The sequence below is a fragment of the Acinonyx jubatus genome, chromosome D2 (genome assembly GCF_027475565.1).
Source record: "Acinonyx jubatus isolate Ajub_Pintada_27869175 chromosome D2, VMU_Ajub_asm_v1.0, whole genome shotgun sequence".
Classification (NCBI taxonomy): Eukaryota; Metazoa; Chordata; class Mammalia; order Carnivora; family Felidae; genus Acinonyx; species Acinonyx jubatus.
In genome coordinates, this window is record NC_069393.1 from 26,913,685 (window position 1) to 26,934,086 (window position 20,402).

Here is a 20,402-nt window from a genome sequence, read left to right on the forward strand (position 1 = left end):
TTTTGAGACAGAGACAGAGCATGAGTGGAGAGAGGCAGAAAGAGAAGGGACACATAATTCGAAACAGGCTCCAGGCTGTGAGAGCCTGATGCAGGGCTTGAACTCATGGACTGCGAAATCATCACATGAGCTGAAGCTGGATGCTCAACCGACTGAGCCACCCAGGAGTCCCAAAAGTTGTTCCTTTCATACTCTGAGATTTCAAAATAAATAATGACTAAAATAAAATTGTTGGACAAAGCTCTGCTTTGATTTCACACTATACTTTTCTCTCACAAGATTCTGATACGGTCCCTGAGACAATGTTACAAGAACTAGGTTCTAAGTAAAGAATACACCATGACCTTAGGACAAATCATCTTCTGCGTTTAAAATAAATATTTTAATATATTTCCATATATATATAAAAGGTCAAAAGCATTATATATAATTTTTATAGTTAGTGTAATGAAAGAGACAGCAATTTAGTCATCATACCTGTGGACACAAGGTTTCCAGGTGATTGGCCGCAACTTTAACAATTTTAATCCCATCTTCATTTGTTGACATGGAACAAGCAAGATTTGCCACCTTAAATACAATCCAAAATAATGGAAATTAGTTCACATTATTAAAGAAATGTAGAAACATTTGTTATCCTAAATAAGTTAGGGCATGTACATACCCACTGAAAAATCTCAGTGATAACCAGTAGCATCCTCATAAATGTCACTGCTATCTGTTTTATGGAAGTATCTAGAGAATCTATTAAAACAGTTAACAACAAAGGGCTTGAGAAAATTGTTTAAAACAAAAAGGAAGACTGGTGAGTGAATCATTCGACTCTATCCAGTCTCTTGGTATCGACATCTAACCCATAATAAGATGGTTTCCTATAGGACTGGAAAAAAAAAGTTTATTTATGGATTGAATGCTAATAGGTTCTTGGAATCTCACATGATTATGGTTTATTTTAAGTTTGTAATTGTTTTATTATTTTTTTATCCCCTTGCGGTCTATTATGCATACTTAAGTTGCATTAAGCATGACTATATCTTTACTCATGTTTTATTCAGCATCAAATATATTACAAAGCTGGACAAATACAAGATAATTAAATTCTTCTTCCTGTTCTTGATTTTCCACTACAACTTCATGCTCATTGTTTGACATTCCAGAAATCAATTCAATTCAAGCATTAGTAACACCTAAATTCCTTTATACATTATTGCTTTTGAAACCTGCACTCTTTTCCAGTGAAATAATCGCCTTTATGTCCTTTACCTAAGTCCAATATTTACTTTCTTTATACCATGAAAGAGCCACTGGAAAGGGCATGGGATTCCTTTCCCTTTCTCTGACCCTTACTTTTAGTCACTCTTCTTGCTAGTAGGTAAATGGGTGTGTACAGTGTTCCTCTGATCTACAAGATACGTCACTGTCTTCATCATTGCAAGGAAACAGCTTTTTTTTAAATCATTTTGCTAACTTTCCTAATGTCTCTGTTGGTTACTATATAGTTCAAAACATTACAGGATTTATTCCTCCAATCCAAAATGAATTCAGTTTCAGAGAAACCACATGTTAGCTGCAAGCAATGGAAGGAGACAAGAAACACACCCTTGGATCACAATTATAGGGCACCACAAAATGTGACTTAAGTGGATTTCCAGTCTCCTTTTTTATAGCATTACTTTTACTATATGAATAGTGAAACAATTCCTTGATTTGCATTTACATATAATGAAATAACAGCCATACATTATTTAACTGGGGAAAGGCATTGTTCACTTTATTAATGTACATGAAAGTGGCTTATTTGAAAAGGGCTTTTGTTGGCTTGAAGGTCACAGTGCTTCAACTTTCAAATCTGACACACAATTAGCACATTTGTGAATTATTTGAAAAGGGCAGTAGTTTCGGTGCCCCTCTCTCCCAACCCCCAAGCCCCACTCACAGAGAATGCGATTCAGCAATCTAATCACGTTGCCATGTCTCATAATAATTTGCACTGCACTGAAGAAAATCTCTATCTGTAAGTTTGACCACTGTTTGTATTAAGTAAATTTTCTTTAAATATATAAATTATTGGCTCAGTCTTTCAGTCAAATCAGATACATGCTCGTTAATCCAAAGTTTAAAAATCATAAAAACATGCCCCATATACTCTTCTCCTTTATTTTTTAATGTATCATCTTTCTCTTTTTTTCATTTTTTTAGTTTATTTATTTATTTTTGAGAGAGAAAGACAGAGCAGTGGAGGGGCAAAGAGAGAGAGAGTGAGAGAGAGAATCCCAAGCAAGCTACACGCTCAGTGTGAGGCTGACTCAGGGCTTGATCCCTCAATCGCGGAATCATGACCTGAGCGCAATCCAAGAGTCGGATGCTTAACCGACTGAGCCACCCAGGCGCCTCTCTTTTTCTTTTTTTTTTTTTTTAACGTTTATTTTTGAGACAGAGAGAGACAGAGCATGAACGGGGGAGGGGCAGAGAGAGAGGGAGACACAGAATCGGAAACAGGCTCCAGGCTCTGAGCCATCAGCCCAGAGCCTGACGCGGGGCTCGAACTCACGGACCACGAGATCGTGACCTGAGCTGAAGTCGGACGCTTAACCAACTGCGCCACCTAGGCGCGCCTCTTTTTCTCTCTTTTAAAAGCAGACATTCTTGTGCTGGAAATTTGCTAGTCATGTTTATTGTAATCCAGTTCAGTGACTAACACAATATGGAAATGATGCTAAACACAAAATTTCTGTTTATATTAGTGGACTTAAGTTTCACAAACTCTCAATTGAAAATACAGTACGACTGTTTCCTACTCAATTAATGATCATCCTAACACTCTGTTTTCCTTTATGCAGACATACCTGAAATTCTCCTTATAAGAACTGTTTTATGTCAGATAAATTTTCTAAATAATCAAGTACTATTTCCAGAATAAGGCAAATGGAATTTTAGTGACATTTTATACAAATTTGAATTTATGAGATAGCTAGTCTTCAGTAACAAAACAAAATAAAAAGTTAACTGATAGAAATAAAATCTCTTTATGTTTTTAATCTAAGTGACTTGTGACATATTTTCCAAAGCCACATCAATGTGTAAATGAAAGCCAAATTTCTTCTAAGAATATTTCTAAATTCTGTGTGGCTTTTTAGAAAGCTAGTTATGTTTCTAAGCACAGCATGAAGGCAAATTCCTACTAATCAAAGAAAACAGCATGCATATAAAATATTTTGTATAATAGCTTGATATATTTGGACATCCGACATCTTTTGTATATCTAATTTTGACAATGTTTCAAAGTCTGTGTAAAGCTTCATTATTCCAGAGATCCTTGCAGAAAGTTTCTGCCCACTAAGGGAAATTAGGACATAAGGAGGTTTTAGAGACAAACAGATCTGGGTTTGAACTTGATTTCCACAACTGATAAGCATTTGACCATGGGCAAAATGTTAACTTCTCTAAGCTAGTTTTGTAACCTGAAAAATGGGTATGATAATACCTATAGCAGGGAGCGTTTTGAGGATTAAATGAGAGAGTGTGAGGAGATGGCCTGATAGCACTAGGTAGGCGCTTGACCTTGTATGAATTTCCTTCCATTTCACCTATCTCTCTACCAGTGGAGGGCAGGAAAGAATAGTCACTCCCTTAAGCGGTTTTACAGAATAAAAACCTTAAGAGCCTAAATAAATTTGACAAAATTTCTAATCTGAGAGCCACAAACTGAAACGTTTTCATGATTCATGCAGGAAATATGAGTATAAAATCTTGATGTAACTCAGTGGTTGGTGGGTTTGTAGGTCCCCAGGAATAGGTGAGTGTGTATGCCCTCCCTAAAGGCATAATCCCTAAAGGCATTAGATCTCATGAAAACAAGATGGAATTAAACAAAAAACAAAAACAAACAAAAACCCCACTACCAACAATAACAACACTGCCTTCACCAAACTGTCTGTTGCCTTAAGCTCATAGGTCAACAGCTTGTGATTTCTGATCCCATTCTCTAATCCTCTACTGTATAGATAAGGAAAACAAAATCAAACTGGGAGAAGAAACATAAGCCATCCAATGACAAGAAGACTATTAACCAAATATGTGTGTGCTCTTTTGTGCCACCCTGAACTAAAAGTATTGACAAAGGTTCCTGCATTGAAATGATTGACCAGACTTTTTACTGATATTGTACTACATTTTTAGCCAGGCCCATGAAAATCAGAGTCTATCTAGTCTAGTTTTCTCCTAAAACATGGGACCAAAGGCACTCAGGTAAATTCACATTTCTTAAAAAAAAAAAAAAAAAGGCCAGGACAAAATATTCTTTCATTTTTATAAAAAATTAAACTGTATCATTAAAATCATTACTGGCACTGTATTTAATAACTGTAAAAATAAATTCGAAAACCTTTCAACAGCGACATGTCATGTTACTGAGAGGGGAGTGAGGGAGGGATTTTTTTAATTTCTTTTTTTAAATCAGCAACTTTCATGTGACCATTTCTCCTGCTCACAAGTCCTTCTGCCCTCTATGATGCTATGATTCATGTCCATTCTAGACCCTTTAAACTTGACTAAATGTACTGCCCTATCAGGTTTGTTAAAAAAAAAAAAAAAAAAAAAAAAAAAAAAAAAAAAAAAAAGTTGAGTTGTAGAAAACAAAGCCTGATCAGATGATTCTTCAACTAATTAATATTTGTTCTCATCCTGCTGACATTTGTTCTCCTCTTCCTGTTCCTAATTCAAGTTTTGTATACCAATTTCCTTTTAATTTTTTTTTAATGTTTATTTATTTTGAGAGAGAGAGACAGAGACAGAGACAGAGTATGCAGGGGAGGGGCACAGAGAAAGGGAGGCAGAGGATCCGAAGCAGGCTCTGTGCTATCAGCACAGACCCCGACGTGGGGCTTAAACGCACGAACTGTGAGATTCATGACCTGAGCTGAAATCAGACACTTAACTGACTGAGCCACCCAAGTACTCCTTGTATACCATTTTATATGTTCCTGTCATCTTTTGATTCTACCCTTTCACATGGCATAGAACAGGGTATCCTTCACTTTCTAACCTATGGTCTTATGTCAGAAATTCTCTACTCTGGAATCTGTAGAACCCTGCCAGTCAGGCTAGTTCTATCCCTTGCTTTCCCATCAAGGTCAGGGAGATGGCCATGCTTGACCCAAAAGAATGACTCATTAATGGTAAAGCTGAGGATAGCTATAAAGAAGATATTTGGGGATTTGAAGTATTCTCAGGGACTTTTCAAATCAGTCTACCATCTGTAGGCTCACCTCTGCTTTTCATCATTACTTTGTTCTGATCTGGTAAAGGACTATATTTTAAAAGTACTATATAACAGAGCATGCTATATTTGAACATCCTAATCAAGTTTTATTTGAAGTCTAGCAGTACTAGTTGTCCTCGAAGTCAGCTTAGACAACTGAAATGCTATTGTTACTATGAACAAGCTCGCTGTTTGGACAGCTGTTCATCACACGACATTCAGTCTGTCACTATGGAGTTCTCACACAGGTATTTATCTGTGATATGATTTCCCAAGAACATGAAGCAAACTTTGATGTTTGATGAGATTTCCATTGCCACATGTGCACTGTTTGTATGTAGTTCACATAGCTAATTGTAATATCATGTCACTGTGTATCCTAGCAATCAGTGGGCAATAAAGGTCACTGTCTCATTTTCCTTCAGTTTCCTCTCTGTCAGATGGTCATGCAACTCCTGTGTAAACACTTTCAAGACAGAGAATTTCAGAGACAGAATTTTAGAGTCACTAGCATATCAATGGTAATAGGATGTGATTGTGCAGGGAGTAAATATTCTTAGAAAAGTATCTGAGACATCAATATTTATTAGGCTGATAGAAGAAGATAACCCTACCATAAGCCTTAGAAAAAGTGGTCGGGGATAGAGAAGCTTACCCACAATACTCTGAGGTCATAGAGGCTGGGAGAAGAGAAAGTTTCAAGGAGGTGATCTCAAATATTAAATACTGACAGGTCAAGTAAGTTACCCCTGGAATTGTCCTTGATTCAGCCACATGGAGGACCATTCTTAGAGTGTTGGAGTGGAATGTTGATGGTCAAACTAGCCTAGTGTGGTCAGAGAACTGTGTAGGTGGTGAGGTGGTCTTGTGTGTTTTATGACTCAAAGCAGAGAACTAGAGACTACCTGAGCAATACTCACCCTCTCATTCCCATATCTATCCATTTCTTTTTATTTCACCTCTCAAACACCTCCTGAATCATCTTTTCTTGCTCCCCACCCTCACCATGCTTAAGAGTTCTTTTTCTATCTTTGTTTCAGATATTAAACTTACTTTCAGATATCCATACTTCCTCTGCCACAGGATACTTGCACATGTCATTTTCTTTAGCCTGAAATATGCTCCCCTTCTTTTTCACCGTCACCCTTATACCTACTTAACTGCTGTCTATCAGATCTCTGCTCAAAAGTAAGCCATTAAACCAACAGATTACCAAAGTAATCAGTTTTCACTGATACCACATCTCCCACCCACCCTGGAGACTTCCCTCTGCCCAAGTCAGGTTTTTTTTCCTTTCACAGCATGAGTCTCAGTTTGTGATTACACATTCACTGAAGAGATTATTTGATTTGTGATCATTTCCTCTGCTGTGTAAGTACAGAGTCCTTACCTGTGTTTGCTCATCATTGGGCCCTCAGTTCCTAGTGCCTGATACATGATAGCCAAACAATAATAGTTCTTTGGTGAATGAATACATGCATGAATGCACAAATTAATATGCTTAAGTACGTGTCATTCCCAAAGAGAGAATGCAAAATGGAGCTTAGTAGAAGGAAACAGTAGCAAAAATTCAGAACAAGCAAGAAAGGGGAATGAAATCTCTCTTTGAAATTCATTTTCAATATTCCACAAAGGCTTAGACAATTGGACTTCAAAGAAAAGTAACACACTTTTCTTGTAGTCTGGTCATCATACTTAACAAAGCTCGGGGGGCAGTTTCTTCTAAGTTTTACTTTCACTTAAGATATGGAACTGGGAACAACTGAATAGCTCCCAACTTTGCTTTTAATTTATTTATTTCTAATCAAGTAAACTAATTGTTCAAAGGGCCCAAGCCAGCTGCCAAATGCTGGAGTGTATGGCGGATGGAAAGAGGCACGAAAACTGCCGTCAACAAACCCAGGAGCTTCGGGTCTCCTGCAGAACATAATGTAATGAATGCTTTGTTTCCAGACGAGCCTGGCTCAGAGGCCTGGGACTGAGCCTGAGCCGTGTAGGAGGGAATATGTGATGTCCCAGTGTTGGCTTGGATAGTGACTTCTGGCTCGACAAGCCAGCTTTTCTATTTCTCCTGGTGAAACACTGCTGCCCTGATGCTCTTTGTGGTAACAAGAACTGAGCATGAATTACAAGTTTTTAGAGTGTTCCAGGAATAGAAGTGTGCTAGAGAAGCACATGGCAAGATGCAGGGGACAATTGTAATCAAGTAACAAATGTTGAGTATGAACCTTTTATGTGGGCCAGGAACTGCCAGGGAAATCAAAGACAGTGAAAGCCAATCTCAGGAAATATAATCGATTTAAGGGAACACATGAAAGAGAAAATAAACCTTAGTTTCTAAATACAATAGGAAGCTAGAAGTAGTGGAGCTCAGAGAAGCAAGTACCTTCAGGGCGTTTCAAGAAAGCAAATTATTATCAAGGAACTTCCTATTCCCTCAGACTTTGCATCTCAAGCCACCTCCCAAACTCTGAATCTTTACTTACACAATCCTGTCTCTGAATTACTTTACTTAGTGTGACAATTTACTTGCCTTTGGTTTCTATCTGAGAGATGAGGGACAGACTAGTTATTTGTTTTGTAAGCCCCCTCCCATTTCAACAATTGTCTTTTAGTGTTATGTAACATGATAACAAAATTAGATAGGGATTAGACAGGGGACAGAGCTATCAGGCAATCTCTAAATAAAATATTAGCAACTTAAATCTAGCTGTGTAGAAAAACAATAATTATACAACCAGGCAATGTTCTTACCCTAGGAATAAACCAGTAGCTCATAATTGGGAAATGTAACTATAAAATCCCGTGTTTAACTATATTTCAACAAATTTTGGAAAAGCATTTGATGATAGTTTTATGCCTATTCTTATTAACGCAAAATAAATCTAAAGAAACAAAAAATCTTTAGTGAGCTATGACTAGAAAGGATCATTCTTTTTTTTTTAATTTTTTTTTAACATTTATTTATTTTTGAGACAGAGAGAGACAGAACATGAATGGGGGAGGGTGAGAGAGAGAGGGAGACACAGAATCTGAAACAGGCTCCAGGCTCTGAGCTGTCAGCACAGAGCCCGACACGGGGCTCGAACTCATGGACCACGAGATCATGACCTGAGCCAAAGTCGGACACTCAACCGACTGAGCCACCCAGGTGCTCCTAGAAAGAATCATTCTTAACATAAAACAAATTCCAGAAATTTACAGCAAATACCCTGCTCAAAAGTGAAAATTAAGGTAAGTATTTCCACTGTTACGGAGGTTAATCAATATTTTACTGATGGTTCTAGTCAATGTAAATGAACATAAAAAATAACTGATAGCTAAAATATTGTACAGAGGGTGACAAAATTGCCTACCTAAAGAATGCAAGATAATTAACTGAAAAGCTGTTATCACTACTGAGTATTCAGTAACATGTCTTAATGCAGGATGAATAATAACATGTATTACTTTTCTATACATCAGCTAGCATCAAAATAAAAGTCTTAGTAACCCAATGGCTGTCATAGTAGCAAGTAAAGTTATAAATTTCATGGTGTATATACCTATTAAGAAATAGTACAACCATATCATATACATGCATATGTGCATACTGTGGTATGCATATGTGTACATGTATTAAATCTTACTTAATGACAGAAAAGAACAACTGGATAAATGGGAAGAAATTACACATTCCTGAATGAGAATGCTCAACATTGTAAAATGAAATGTCAACTCTCCCTAAATTTGTGTACTAATTTAATAGATCTAAATGGAGCTTAGTTTAATTTTAATGTACATCTGGAAGAATATGTGAAAGAGTAGCAAAGATGATTTACAAAAACAAAAAAGAATAAAGGAAAGTATAGTGACTAACTAAAACACACAGAAATTTAGTGTTTCTCAGAGCAATGGGAAAAAATAATGGTAATGACCCAATTGACTACTATTTGGTGGGAGGTTGGGGGGGAGTTCAATGTATGCAAAATGATTGGCATATATGACTGCATATTTTTTTTAATTTGAAAATAATGAAAACCTATAAAATCAAAATGCAAAAGATAAACAAAAGTATTTGGTATAGGATTTTATAACCCAAACAAGATTGGTACCCCTAAGGCATAAATAATTCCCAAACATCAATGAGGAAAGGGGGCATTAAAAAAATGGACAAAATATTTAACCAGACATTTCACATATGAAATATAATTACTAATAAATACATTAAAAGATTCCCAATATACTTTTTGATCTATAATCAGGGAATACAACTAAAACAAGAAAATTACATTCTTCCTTGTCATATTACCAATAATTATAAAGCTTGATATTTTCCAGTATTGCTGAAGTATAGAGAAGTAATCAAAGGGTAGATGGCCAACTTTTTAGAAGGCAGCATCGCCTCATCTATGAAAATTTAAAATTTGCAAAACTACAGTAATTCAATTTAATGTAAGCCATCCTTCAGAAATACTTGCATATATAAGCAAACATACAGCAAACATACAACTCTTTGTAAAAGTGGAAAAGGAACCTAAATATTCATCAATGAAGAATAAATTAAATTATGTAATACAATGATTCTGTAAAAAAAGTAAAAAAAGAACTTTCTGCTAACATAAAATATCTCAAATATATAATTTAAGTAAAAAAAAATTGTAGAAGATATGTTCCTATTTAAATAAAATTTTCTATTCCAATTATTTATAAATGCAGAATATAAAGTATACAGTGATAAACCCCAACTATTAACAAGAATCGTATATGGGAAAAGAAGTGATCTTACTATTGCAATGAAGAGAGCACTCTATTTTAACTGTATGTTTCTATAGTGACTGAAATTTTTCCAAGTATCTTTTTTTCACTATATAGTTATATAATTAAGAATAATAAAAGATTACTGATGAAATAGTTCTATATGTGTGGACTTGGAAACATGCCAACAACAAGGAAAACAGAATATATAACATAATCTCATTTATTAAAGATGATGAGTGTGTGTGAATGGGGGGGTGGGGTGTGTGTATGAGAAAGTGTGATATCTAAAATGTCATTCACCAAAATGGAAAATTATGGTTAACTCTGAAAAGTAAGACTCAAGATAACTTCAACTTTCCTTCTTCACACTCGTAAAAATTTATAGTTTGAGTTTTTATAATGAGAATGAATCATTTTTACAAGCAAAAAAAACCAAATAATTTTATTTTGAAGAGAATATAAAATTTCTATACCTATATTTGAACTTTTAATATCAATCAGGAGATCATATTAATCATGACACTTAATGCAAAATCTGAGGATCCAAAGCTATTTAAAAGTAGGTTTTCCATAAAATACAGATATATAATGACTCAGTACTACTAGATAAAAAATAGTGTTTATGACTTCATATGCTGCTATATTTAAAATGATGATTCACAAATATGGTTGATAATTCAAATAGAAAAACCAGGCATTGTATTTATCTCATGTTTGTTTAATATAATGGCAAATATTAAATGAATCAAAGCCCATTGCCAATGACAAATTCAGACCACCTAAAAGAGACTTAATAATGAATAAAAATTCTCTTTGCTTAGAATGCTAAAGGTATCCTATGGATGGTGTGTGTGTGTGGGGGGGGGTGTGTCTGTGTGTTTGTTAGTCTGTCAGCCGCAGATTCAAGGTGATGCTTCTAGTGATAAGGGATTATAATATATTTTTTTATTTTACCTACATTCTCCAACTCTATGCAAATTTGCATCCAAACTTCTTATTCTTCTCCAATTAGTCATTAAAGATGAAAATCTTTATTTGTCTAGGTGGACATATGTCAATGTTGTTTAAAAAAACAAGCATTAATACATTGTGTCAGTATGTGCCATCACAAAAGAAATGAATGAGATGAAAACACTCACACACACACACACATACACACACACAAATACATGCACACACACACAACTTAAACAGTTTTGGCTGTTAAAGTGCTACTTCTAACAAATCATTTGAAGTATATGTTCCAGAGCCCAAATTGAGGTCTGCAATGTATACTGCTCTAAGGGTCCCATTTTACCAAACACATTTCTCATCTTTTATTTTGGAACAATATATAACTGTATACGAATACACATACACTATATTGATATACAATGTAAATTATGATGGTTAAACCAGCTAGACGTTTCCTCAAGGTCCCTCTCTGAATTAAGCTATTATTCACCTCAGAATCGTCACCCAAAGGATAAAAGTATGTGCCACCTGTCAAGTGAATATGATATAATATACAGCATCAAATAAAATCTATTTAACTACCATAGACACAATGCAAATCTAAACTATAAATTAAAGACAAGATCAAGTGTTGTTTCCTAAACTGGTGATATACTTTGTTGTGTGCTGAGGGTCAAGCATAAATACGAAGCACGCAGGCACAGTAAGTCCTTATTAATAGGGTCAGTGTGTAAAGGGCAGATGTTGAAAAGTACTATCATGGCCTTCACTATCATTGAAATCAACATCAAATTTCAAAGTAATTTTATGACCAGTGACCTGACATCTCAAGTGGCAGAATGAGAACTGATTTTCTTAAAGACAGATAAAATGTGCTAAAGCCAATGTAAAGTTTTTAGTTAGTTTAATTCTGAACCAATACTTTTTTTGTGCATATTACTCAATTCAAATGCTATCATGGAAACAGAAGTTGTTATACACTGCAAATTTAATTGAATCATATTGTATAAACTTTGTGGATATGGATGAGACAGCCAAGACCACCTGATTCCCTAAATAATCAAGACAGCAACATCTAGATACACTCCTTACTTTCATGAAAGAAGGAATATCTTAATAGAGTGACAGTCGGCAATCAATCCTCTGACAGCTTTCATTCTCGAAGATATCAGAACAATAACTTATGCAACTATTTTTTTTTCCTTGTAGGTATCTGCTTGTGATAACATTTTAACTTTGAAGGAAATAGGCAAACAATCTTTAAATTACTAGAATTGTAATCCTGGAGAAAGACTCTTATCTCTCAATGTAAATGACCCATAGTGGGTAAGACAAATTGAAAGAATACAGTATGTGCAAGGGAATGTGTGTGTGTACATGTGTATGGAGGAAGGGGAGTAGAGTAAGCATGACTGTGTATGTGTCTATGAAGGACCCAACAAAATATGCAAATCAGTATACTATTAAACACTATGATTTCCATATTCCCTCATCCTTGGGTTCCCCAAATCCTGTGAGGGCTCCTTAGATAGGTTCTGGATTTAAATTACATAGGGGTACAGTGGTGCCTGGGTGGCTTAGTCAGTTGAGCATCCAACTTTGGCTCAGATCATGATCTCACAGCTCGTGGGTTCGAGCCCCGTGTGGGGCTCTTTGCTCAGATCCTGGAGCCGGCTTTGGATCTGTGTCTCCCTCTCTCTCTGCCCTTCCCCACCTCAAAAAATTAATTAAAAAAACATTAAAAAAATAAATTACACAGGGGTGTCTGGGTGGCTCAATCAGTTGAGCCTTCAACTCTTGGTTTCATCTCAAGTCATGATCTCACAGTTTGTGGGACTGAGCCCTGCAACAGGCTCTCCGCTGACAGTGTGGAGTCTGCTTAGGATTCTCTCTCCCTCTCTCTCTGCCCCTCCCCTGCTCACACGTTCTCTCTCTCTCTCTCTCTCTCTCTCTCTCAATAAACGTTAAAAAATTACATAATAAAAAGTAGTGAAGTGTAGCTAAACAACGTGATATAGGAGGAAATAAAATCAAAGATTTGGGTCTCAGTAAATTTGGCAAGCATATGAGCTATTATGTGTTTGATCTTAGCTATTCCTGCTACCTCCACAGCACAATGAAATGCTGGGTCCATAATGTAAGTACTGGCTGCCATGTGAGGACATGCTAATGATAAAATACCTGTCATGCAATCTTAGCAATATTTCTTGATATTACTAATGGTTCCCAATAGCCCTAGAGGGAGGAGGGAGACACAGGAGTGAAAGATTTTTTTTTAGTAACTTTCCTTAATTACAGCAAACCAGTATATTTGTTCCATCTGCACAAGGTTGAATTGTGAAATCTTGACAACAGAAACCATCTCACCCCTCTTTATAGTTCTAAACTTTGCAAGTAATTGTGCTCAAGTCCCTGTCAAATTTAATGCATTTAGGTCAACCTTGCAATTAAAATATTTTTCACATTGGGGCGCCTGGGGTGTTCAGTCGGTTAAGCGTCCGACTTCGGCTCAGGTCATGATCTCACAATCTGTGAGTTCAAGCCCCATGTCAGGCTCAATGCTGGCAGCTCAGAGCCTGGAGCCTGCTTCAGATTCTGTCTCTCTCTCTCTCTCTCTCTCTGCCCCTCCCCTGCTCATGCTCTGTCTCTCTCTGTCTCAAAAATAAATAAAAACATTAAAAAATTTTTAAAATATTTTTTCACATTGTCTTATCTATGAAGGTTAATTATTAACATATTTACAGAGGGCTAAAGACAACAATAACAAATTCCACAAATATTTATTATGTATCAAGTCCATTTTGGACACTCAAGGAAGAACAGAAGTTGAGCCAACAATAGTTATAAAGCTTCAAGAAATCAAAGATTTAGATGTAAAAACACAAAACACGATATTAAATAAGTAAAACACTGATTTCTGACAGGCATCAGAGTAAGGAAATAATGCAATGAAGCTTTAAAAAAATCTAGCTGGATTATTTTAAATAATCTTAAAGATTGTTATATTTCAAATGAGTTGTTTTTTAATTTTTTTTTTTTTTACATTTTTATTTTATTTTTGATAGAGACAGAGCACAAGTGGGGGAGGGGCAGAGAGAGAGGGAGACACAGAATCCAAAACAGGCTCCAGGCTCTGAGCTGTCAGCACAGAGCCCAAAGCAGGGCTCAAACTCAGGAACCGTGAGATCATGACCTGAGTCGAAGTAGGATGCCCAACCGACAGAGCCACCCAGGCGCCCCTTCAAATGAATTGTTTTTTAAACTATGAATGTAATTATCTTATTAAGAGATACATGTTAGTGGGAAACATAAAAGTTTTAATAAATCCCAGGATCAGATTTCTGGATAACAAAAATCAGAAGTTTCTGAATCGGCTAAAATGATATTAATGAATAGTGAAAGTTCAAATGAAAACAAATGTTACTCCCAAAATCGTTAACTTAAACGTTATGTTATTGCATTTCTCTCTTCACAACATTTCCTACGTGTTTAGTTTTTTGTTTGTTTGTTTTTTGTTTGTTTGTTTGTTTGTTTTTCAATTCTCATCTCAAGCGATGCGGATCTGGAATCAAATTCAAGAAAACTGTGCTGCACGGAAAGTCCATCCATGCACGTCGGTTACACGGCTCCACACGGCTGCACAAGTCCGCGCTGGATCCTCACCGGCACTGCTTCAAGGTCCTGAATGCTAGCTGCAGGAGCGGGAGGGCATTTTGCTTTGTCTAGCCCAGTTCTTGACCCTGCTTCAGGAAGCTGGCTTGCTTGCATTGCACCTGGAGCCTTTCAAAATGTTGTCAGGCTCAGCCTCTGCAGAGAGAAACCCCATGGTGTTCTGGCCTTGCTCACTGTGTGTTTTGTTCCAGAAGTCAGGAGACAGGTTGCTTTCTTTCCTGGCTCCTGGGGACAGAGGGTGGGCTTTCTCACCCATGACATGGCGACTTTTATGAGTGCCTCCCTCTTGAGACTAACAGCAGGGTACAAGGTGCCCTGAATGCTCAGTAACAAGAAACAGGGGATGCCAAATAAAAGTCCAGTCCATTTCTCACTGCTGCCGTTAGAGTCCTATTTCACCTTCAGCCTCTTGACACTGTGGATTCCTCCTGCCTCCGGCTGCCAGGCTTTGGAAAACACACCCACACCTTGTATCTCTCTTTCTCTCTCCTGTTGATTAATTAACACTAATGGGCAGCTGTCATCCCTGCATAAAGTCACAGCCATTGCTGGATTACTCGAGGGCTAATTATGCTGTTTGTCCAGACACAGAGTCCCTCTTCCTTCCAGCAGCCTACCCTTTGGACCCTTATTGCTCATTATCACCTCCACCAGGGGGGGAACAGGACAAGACTGTCACCGTGCTACTTCTTACATTTCCAAGAAAAAGCTTCAGTCTAAGTTGTGCCATTGTAGGCTTCCTCTGCAGAGGATTTTAGCTCAGCAAAATCCCTCTTGTGACTTTTGTTCATAATTTCTCCCTAAATGCTGAATTATATTAAGAACTAGAAATCTTTTCTGCAAATGACTTACTTTTCAATTTCCTTTTCAGGCATCTTTAAGGGTCACTATCAATTCAAATGCAATTCTTTATCTCCTCTCTCCCAGCACAGTCTATTCAACCTATTTATTTCAATTGGGTACATTTTCCCCTTCTTCCTCCAGCAATGGACTCCGAAATCTGTTGCCCTTTCTTTTCCCATAAGTAGACTAATGCCAGTCCTACTATCTTCCTCCATTCATCTTCCACACCTGGTCCTCCTTTTTCAATGCCCACCCTATCATCTTCTCTTTCTTAAACTAAACTCATTCTCCACATAATCAATATACTGCCACCATCAAGGCGGGCCCTTTTTGAAATCTCCCGGCACCACAGTTGAGCTATTTTTATTGGTTTCTGGGCTCTGAACTATCATTTCTTTCCTCTTCAATCCTTATTCTCTTCACACAATTCTTCCATCTTCCAGATTTTAAGTCTCCCTCACACTTTTCCTCTCATTCTGCTCTTTTTCACTTTCCTGTCTCTATGATAACATATAAATATGGAATTCTTTCTCTTTGTACTTTAAAGATATCACATTTATCTGCTTTCTCTTATGGCAAATAATTCATTTTCTGTTGTTTTGCTAATAGAGTCTGTAGGCCAGGGGCTAGTTTTGCAGCTATGTTTGGTAAGTTGAATAGTAGGATATTTTGTCATAATACAATAAGTGTACCAGAAATCACTCATTTGGGAGCTATGAAGCCCTGAAGGGCAAGACTCAAATGCTGTGGTGGCTTAGTTAAACCATAGAACAAGTAATTAATTATAATTTCTTATCCAGTTAAATATTATGAGGTACAGTAGTGTTTAAGCTAGTGTTGAAAATATTTTATTATTTATTATATTGTTACTTATTAACACTTGTATCCTAGTGGCAGTGGCTATTTTAAGTAGGTCCAGTAAAATACTCAGATTTATCTTCACTCTGCTAATAAGTACAGATGAAATGGAGGTTGCTCTATGAAAATATAAAGCAGCATGATTTTAGAAAAGAGAAACAGTAGTATGGATATTGGATCCAGAGACTGAACTCTTTCTGCTTTACCTTGTATTTTTCTTACAGCATTGGCCATGCCGATGATTAACCTCAAAGGTCTCATTGTTGACCTATAGTTGTGCTCTCAAATATGTCAGGCTAGCGGTAACACATCATATATGTCATAGAGTATTGTCCAATAATATAAATTCAAATCCTAACTCTCCACTCTTTCAGAATCTGCAGAAAAAAAATAAGTTTGGAGCAACTATTTAAAAGTCATTGTGTATACACTCTGTTTTGGGAGTTCAATACTAGTTTAAAAAGATATAATCTGGAAGCAGAATCTTCTAATACTGTATGTCACTTTATGGTTAAATAAGTATGTATATGTAAGCAAAAATGACTCTAATAAATTTGCCAAGTCAAATTTTCTGCTTCATATATGCCACTTTTAATTCATCACTGTAATCATGCAAAACTCCTGGGTAATTAAAAGAAAGGTTTGTTTTCTACAATGTCTATCACACTATAGATGAACTTTACACACACACACACACACACACACACACACACACACATTTATTTACTTTAAATATTGAAAACTTTAATGATTTTAAAATGAATGTGAATTTATTATAAAATTTTTGGGAAACACAGTTAAATTAAAAAGAGTAAACACGTTGTCAGGGTGTTTAAGTTGGTTTACTCAGTGCACACTCTCAACTCCTTTTTCCTTTTGCTTTGCTACCACTCTAGTGCATCCTGTGGAGGTCTAGCCAGATCCCTTCTTCAGAATCGATGTACTTGATTATCTGCTATTGACCATTCATGGTGTAGTCTCTCACTAGGAACTGCCCTTGGCCATAGGAAACTGCCTTCCCTAAGGTAATGCCCCTTCCCAGTGAACAGTCATAATCAATGATAGTCTGAACTACTACTGCAAAGGCTCAGTCAGCCTCCTTGCCTCAATTCGTGACAATTTCCAAAGGCCATCTGACTTCCAGACCTCTACCACATCAGGTGAGATCTCACTTGCAACCACATTGTAAGCTAGTTTCTCCCTCTATTCAGTTGCCTTTCCTCTCTTCTTTACAGGTTTATCTCTGAAGATCACACCCCAGCAAACTCTCTACATGCAGTTTTCTGTATCACCATCTGTTTTTAGGGGAACTAATTTAAGAAAACTAAAACACCTAGTAAAAAATACTTTTTCTGTCCTCCTTTTTGTTCAGCTTGGCCATGTGTCAATGAGAATAGGCACAATTCCCCAGGTGGGATATTTTTTTCTTCAAAATTCACTAAGATATGTTCCTTTGACATTTTCCTTTGTCTTCCTCCCTATCCCACTCATTGGACAGATAAGATTCCTGAATGTCAACAATATCAAAGCTAACATAGCAAACATCCAAAACACCTCAGACTCTTGAAAACATCACTGAAAAAGTGGCCTTCTGCCAACAATCATCAACCCTTAAACTTCTGGGTAAGTGGGAGAAAAAAAAAACCCTTTTTGTAGATTGATTACTACTTGCAGCCAAATGCAATTCCTAAATGATACAATGAAGGAATTACTCTGTCTAAAAATATATGTATGTGTGTAGTGTAGTGTTACAACAATGAAGAAATGGAACAGTTTTGTAAACGGTAAGTTGTGGCTTATCCTTAGGGAAGAAAATTATAGTCATTAAAATAATTCCTTTGAAAAGTGATTTAATGTTGTTGAGAAATACTCATTACCATGTTAAATTTAAAGATATAAATCCCATTATGTACACATATGCATATGTTTGATGAAGCCACCAATCTTGCAAAGTTTCCTTATAGAAACATTAATTTGCTTGCCATGCTATATTGTATTTTCTAAAGATGGCCACACTAATATATATCTCATTTCATGTGCTCCTTCCAAAAATGAGTCTAACATTCTTTCCCTGAGAGGTGGAGTCTGTGTTCCCTCACCTTGAATCTGGGCAAGGGCTTCTGACTCCTTCTAACCCACAAAAAACAAAAGGGGTAATAAATGATTGCTGTTGGTTTCAGTCACTACCTTTCGGGTTAGTTTGGTATGTACCATTAAATAACAGGAACACCTGTAAATTATCTTAGCTAATGCCTGATCTCTTAAAATACAGGTTTTCTTTTAAAACTTGAAACCTACAGAAAAATGTATAGCTTATTTGAAACATTTAGTATGTGCCCATTGCTCTTTTTAATTGTGATGAAAACTGAGAAAAATACCTTGAGATTAGTTTGCTAGGTATGGAATCCAGGATCCTCACCCTAAGATTGTTAATGAGTCTTTAGAGTTAATAAAGCTTCTGACAAAATAGTAATGGTCAGCATTATTGTCCCTTTGTTAAAAGTACTTCAAAATATGTGCTGAAGATATTATTTCTTGTAACCAGAAGGCTTCTCGTTCCTTGTAGCAACTCTGTAAACAAAGGAAAACTATAGCAGAACACATTTGGGTTTATGAGTAAAACTGTAAAAATGCCAATTCTAGGCTAAGGTTTGAGAATACAGACCTTGCTTGAGCCTTTTGCCTCCTTTTGTGAGAAAGCTCCTTGGGAGGTAAATGGGCAGCAGATATCTCACACTTCAAGGTCTCACACTTCAATGCAAAAAAGATCCAGAAAGCAACTTACTTGTAGATTTGTGGGGGGTCAGGCTCATCTTTTTTCCTAACTTTCCACGTATAAATTAAACTACTACAGTGTCAGGTAATGATAACTGAAATTCTCATTTCCTTCCGAAAAGCCTCCAGTAAAAGTGGCAATATTTCTTTAAATCACACATACACCCTGCAATAAAATCTTAGACTCCCTCCACCCAGAAAATATGACTAAGTCATTTAAGCAATATTGAATCTCTTCATGGAAAATCAGCAGGTCAGGTAGAAAATTACTCACCCTACACACTGGTTGTGCAGAATGTTACAGGGTCTGAATTTCTGCCAACATATTTGGCATTGGCATATCTCCACTTTTCAATTTGCTACAATGCACTTAACCTACCACTGTTATTCAGTGTGCTATAACTGTAATACAGGCACCTGTGTGTTCACCTGAGCTCAACTATTCCCTTGGCTAGAAATATTTCCAAACAGGGTGATAAATATACATATTGTCAAAAGTACATATAATAAACATCTCTGAGATACTTAGAAAGCCTACAGTTAACAATAAGCTTTTGTGTACTTGGATTAGAGAATAAAGGGTAAGGAAAACTTTATTATTAGCACACTCTTAAGTACTTAATTTATTATTTCTGTAGTGACAACCTTGCAGGATTTCTTCAGTTAACATGAAAAAGTCAGTATCTCAGCTGTTGAAGGCCCTGCTTTAAAATCCCAGGGACACACCCAGACAATTTCTAGTAATTATTCATGGAACAACATGTGCCTATACCCAACTCATTAAGCAGAACACTGAAAAGAGCTTTTTTTAAATCTTCTATGTAAAGGAAAGCCCAAACAGATGATAGATTATAGATAGATCAGGTGACAACAAAAATCAGATGATAACAAACCACAGGCGCTCTAGTTAGCTAATGGAGAATAAAGAATCATACCAAAATTTAGTGATTTAAAACAATAATAATCATATAATTTATGGGATAAACTTGTAAATCCTACCAATAGCAATTGGAAGCCCCCATGTCCTCATATTCAAATAAAATTTTATTTCCAAATACAAAATATTTTCTTTTTAACTATTTGGTGATCTGAACGGAATATACATGCATAGTCGCAGACATGAAGATAGCAACTTAGTTCCTCTGTATAATTGATGACCTTATTTGTGACTCTGAGCATGATAGTGATGTACTTCAAATCCTCATTCCTTAAATACATCTACTCCTTATCAACACTTGGTTTGCAACTTGAAAATTTTAGTAAGCGTAGCTATATTTGCATCATAAATTCCTCTCTAGAG

General features: G+C 36.4%; 1 protein-coding gene across 7 annotated transcripts in view; it reads right to left on the minus strand.

Annotated features, from left to right (window-relative positions):
• The window catches only part of CTNNA3 (catenin alpha 3), a 1,731,503-nt gene that overhangs the window by 649,009 nt on the left and 1,062,092 nt on the right, over positions 1–20,402 (minus strand). For all 7 annotated transcript variants that reach the window (XM_053207653.1, XM_027062103.2, XM_053207654.1 and 4 more), the window contains one exon: positions 478–570. In XM_053207653.1, coding sequence (XP_053063628.1) covers positions 478–570 — 93 coding nt within the window. The remainder of the gene's footprint in view (positions 1–477; positions 571–20,402) is intronic.